Here is a 2,824-nt window from a genome sequence, read left to right as displayed (position 1 = left end):
TTTTTCTTTTTAATGGCAACTTTAGCTTAAAAAACGTCAGTGCAAGAGTGCCACATCGTGTATCACTTATCATTATCATTTGGGTAGATTATTAAAAGTTTCTAAAAAAAAGTACCGGATTGCACGCCCTCGGAGTAGATTACATGCATGCTATCAAACGGGCGGCCAAGGGCACAGTCAACAACGACCTCAACCTGGTTTCCTCTCCAACCTTACGTGGAAGCGAACCAGTTTCCTCATACGGATGGGCTCTCGTCTCTTCAGCTTCCACGCCACATCTGATCTGCCTATAAATAATTAGGTTCCGAACCACGGCAGTACTATCCCACAAGCTTAGTGAGAGGAGAAGCGAGTTTTGGCGGCGATGGATGGTGGCACCTCGAGCAAGAGACGAGTAGAAGCCCCAAGAGAAGGACATAATGTCAGCATGGGGATGGACGCCCTCGACTGCCCCGTCTGCTTTCATCCCCTCAGGCCTCCTATATACCAGGTACTCCCTCCGTCCGGGTTTATTGGGCCCCAGAGCCAAATAGCTGAGTCTGTTCTTATAAGGCCCGCTTCATTAAATCATTTGCTTTTTCTATGGCTACTAATGCATAGGCCTCTCGGATTGGTCATGCAGGCACCCACGCATGCTTTCCCTCCGGTAATTAGTGCATGCATGCGATTAGGCCGAATTAAATGGGTGCGGGAAACCATGCGTCCATGCGCGCGATTGGTCCTGCATGCTAAACGAAGTATCTGCCAATAAACCGTAGGATTTAATGCCTAAATTTATGTACTCAATTACTATACTGCCTTGGTCCTGCCGATTTGGTCTGTAGGCCCAATAAACCCGGATGGAGGGAGTACATACTTGTGCATATATTTTACCTGTCTCTCAAAGTTCAGATGAAATATAAATTATGATTAAATAACCGTTGGATATAATGCTACTACTTACTAAAAACAGTTTCTTGTGAAAGCACGGAATGGAGTAGCTATAGTCGCTGAAATTTGGTTTTTGTAGAGAATTTGTTAGGACACTGATAGTTTGATCCTAGTCCACATCTGTTCCCTAGTAGGCTGATATATATTCCTCTGCAAACAAATTTAAGATGTTTTAGATCACTAAAGTAGTGATCTTAAACGTCTTATATTTAGTACGTGTATATATATCTCTAATAGGAGTAGCAATGTGTTTGCTCTGCCCCCCTTCGGAGTTGTATACCGAATTACTGATGACAATTTCAAACTTTCAGACTAGCATGTTGCATGTACCAACACTAATCCCTACATGAATGGTTGCAGAATTTTGTGTGCTACTGACTTATCATGTTGCTCTGTAGTACTTTAACTTGAATTTCTGTTTAAAAAGTTTCTCTCACATGAGGACCCAGCTAATCCTTCCTGTTTGTTCCACAGTGTTCTGTGGGGCACTTCATATGCTCATCTTGCCGTCCGAAGCTCGGGCGCAACAAGTGCCACTTATGCTCTGCTGAAACTACCTTCCAGCGCTGTTTAGGGATGGAACGTCTCATGGAGTCGGTCAAGGTTCCTTGCTCCAATGCCAAATATGGATGCGTTGAGAAGCTCACTTACTACCAGAAAGATGAACATGAAAAGGAATGCCCGAACGCTCCATGTTTCTGCCCAGAGTCCAGCTGCAGCTTTGCAGGGGCAACAGATGCCCTCCTTGACCATTTCTCCTCCCAGCACAAGTGGCCGTCTACAACCATCAAATACTCTGAAGATGTAATGTTCCGCCTAGAACCAGGCTTACACTTTCTGCGTACCAAAGACAGACAAATTTTCCTTCGCAACGTGGTACTAGAGCCAGTCGGGCATGCCATCTCTGTTGTCAGCATCCAACCTAAACCTAAAAACTCCAAGTTCATGTGTAATATGTCCTATGGTTCCTCTCTGACCGTCTATTTTCAGAGCTCAACTTACTTACGAAGCTCATCGTTGTCTGATGGGCTACCCAAGGGATATAATTTAATTCTGCCCAAGGATGAGATAGCTGATGATGGAAAGGCTACCTTTCTTACGTTCTCCATTGATGATCCTAATCCTAAAGTAAAGGCGCGTGAGCCCATATGTCTGAAACCAGTACACGGTGTATGATTGAAGTGGCAAGGTTCAGCGTGGACGTTCGCGGCCTTCACTGTTTGGGTTCCATGACTTGTACTATGTGCTAAGAGGATCTATGATCTCAGACTCTGTGTCATAGTTGTTTCGATGAAGTGCACTCTGTTTTGGTGTTCCAGTTCATGTTAGGAATGTTTTCCTGATTTGGGAGGCGCCGGATCATATGTTCGATGCTGTGAAAATTGTGACACCACCGTCCATCATGAAACCGCATCTGAAGTACTAAGTGACCATTTGGTTCTGTTGGCTGATCCAATCTTTGTTGTTTGCTGCTTTAAAGTCGTGCCATGGACCAAACTGCTCAGGGAACATAAATTGCTGTGTCCAGTTGAAACGAGTGAAATGGGTTGCATTGATCATATAAGTGTACTTGGGCATACATTTTAAATGCTCATTGTTGGATACGCTGTCATCTTTTTGGTTGGTGTTCAAAGATAAAACCTGTCAATTTTTTGAACCAAATTTTATGTTAAATTCATATAAAAGAAGAGTAGTTGAATAATGAGTTTGTCTGAAATACACAATCAATTTGAGTGTATGCTGTGGCAATCTTAAAAACATAAAACACAAATAAGATTTGATTGGAAAATTTGAACTAACTTCCAAGTAGATTCTTTGCCAGAAATAGCAAAAAAGGCTCAAATTATGAAAAGAATTTTTTTTATCCAAAACGCCCCCCCCCCCCTGCTTTCTT

The 2,824-nt window shown here is 43.0% G+C and overlaps 1 protein-coding gene across 1 annotated transcript; it reads left to right on the top strand.

The window, feature by feature from the left end:
• The first annotated feature begins 364 nt into the window (after window positions 1–364).
• On the top strand, window positions 365–2,169 carry LOC123057602 (putative E3 ubiquitin-protein ligase SINA-like 6). Its single transcript, XM_044480539.1, has 2 exons — window positions 365–490; window positions 1,405–2,169. The coding sequence occupies exons 1-2, from the start codon at window positions 365–367 to the stop codon at window positions 2,104–2,106; spliced, it is 828 nt and encodes a 275-aa protein (XP_044336474.1). The 3' UTR covers window positions 2,107–2,169.
• Window positions 2,170–2,824: the final 655 nt, after the last annotated feature.

The sequence above is a fragment of the Triticum aestivum genome, chromosome 3A (assembly GCF_018294505.1).
Source record: "Triticum aestivum cultivar Chinese Spring chromosome 3A, IWGSC CS RefSeq v2.1, whole genome shotgun sequence".
Lineage (NCBI taxonomy): Eukaryota > Viridiplantae > Streptophyta > Magnoliopsida > Poales > Poaceae > Triticum > Triticum aestivum.
Note: the sequence above shows the minus strand (reverse complement) of the source record. Positions and strands in the feature narration are given on the sequence as shown.

Coding starts and splice junctions, on each gene's coding strand:
- LOC123057602 (XM_044480539.1), top strand. CDS start 365: ATGGATGGTGGCACCTCGAGCAAGAGACGAGTAGAAGCCCCAAGAGAA. Junction 491..1,404: donor TCAGGCCTCCTATATACCAG/GTACTCCCTCCG, acceptor TTTGTTCCACAG/TGTTCTGTGGGGCACTTCAT.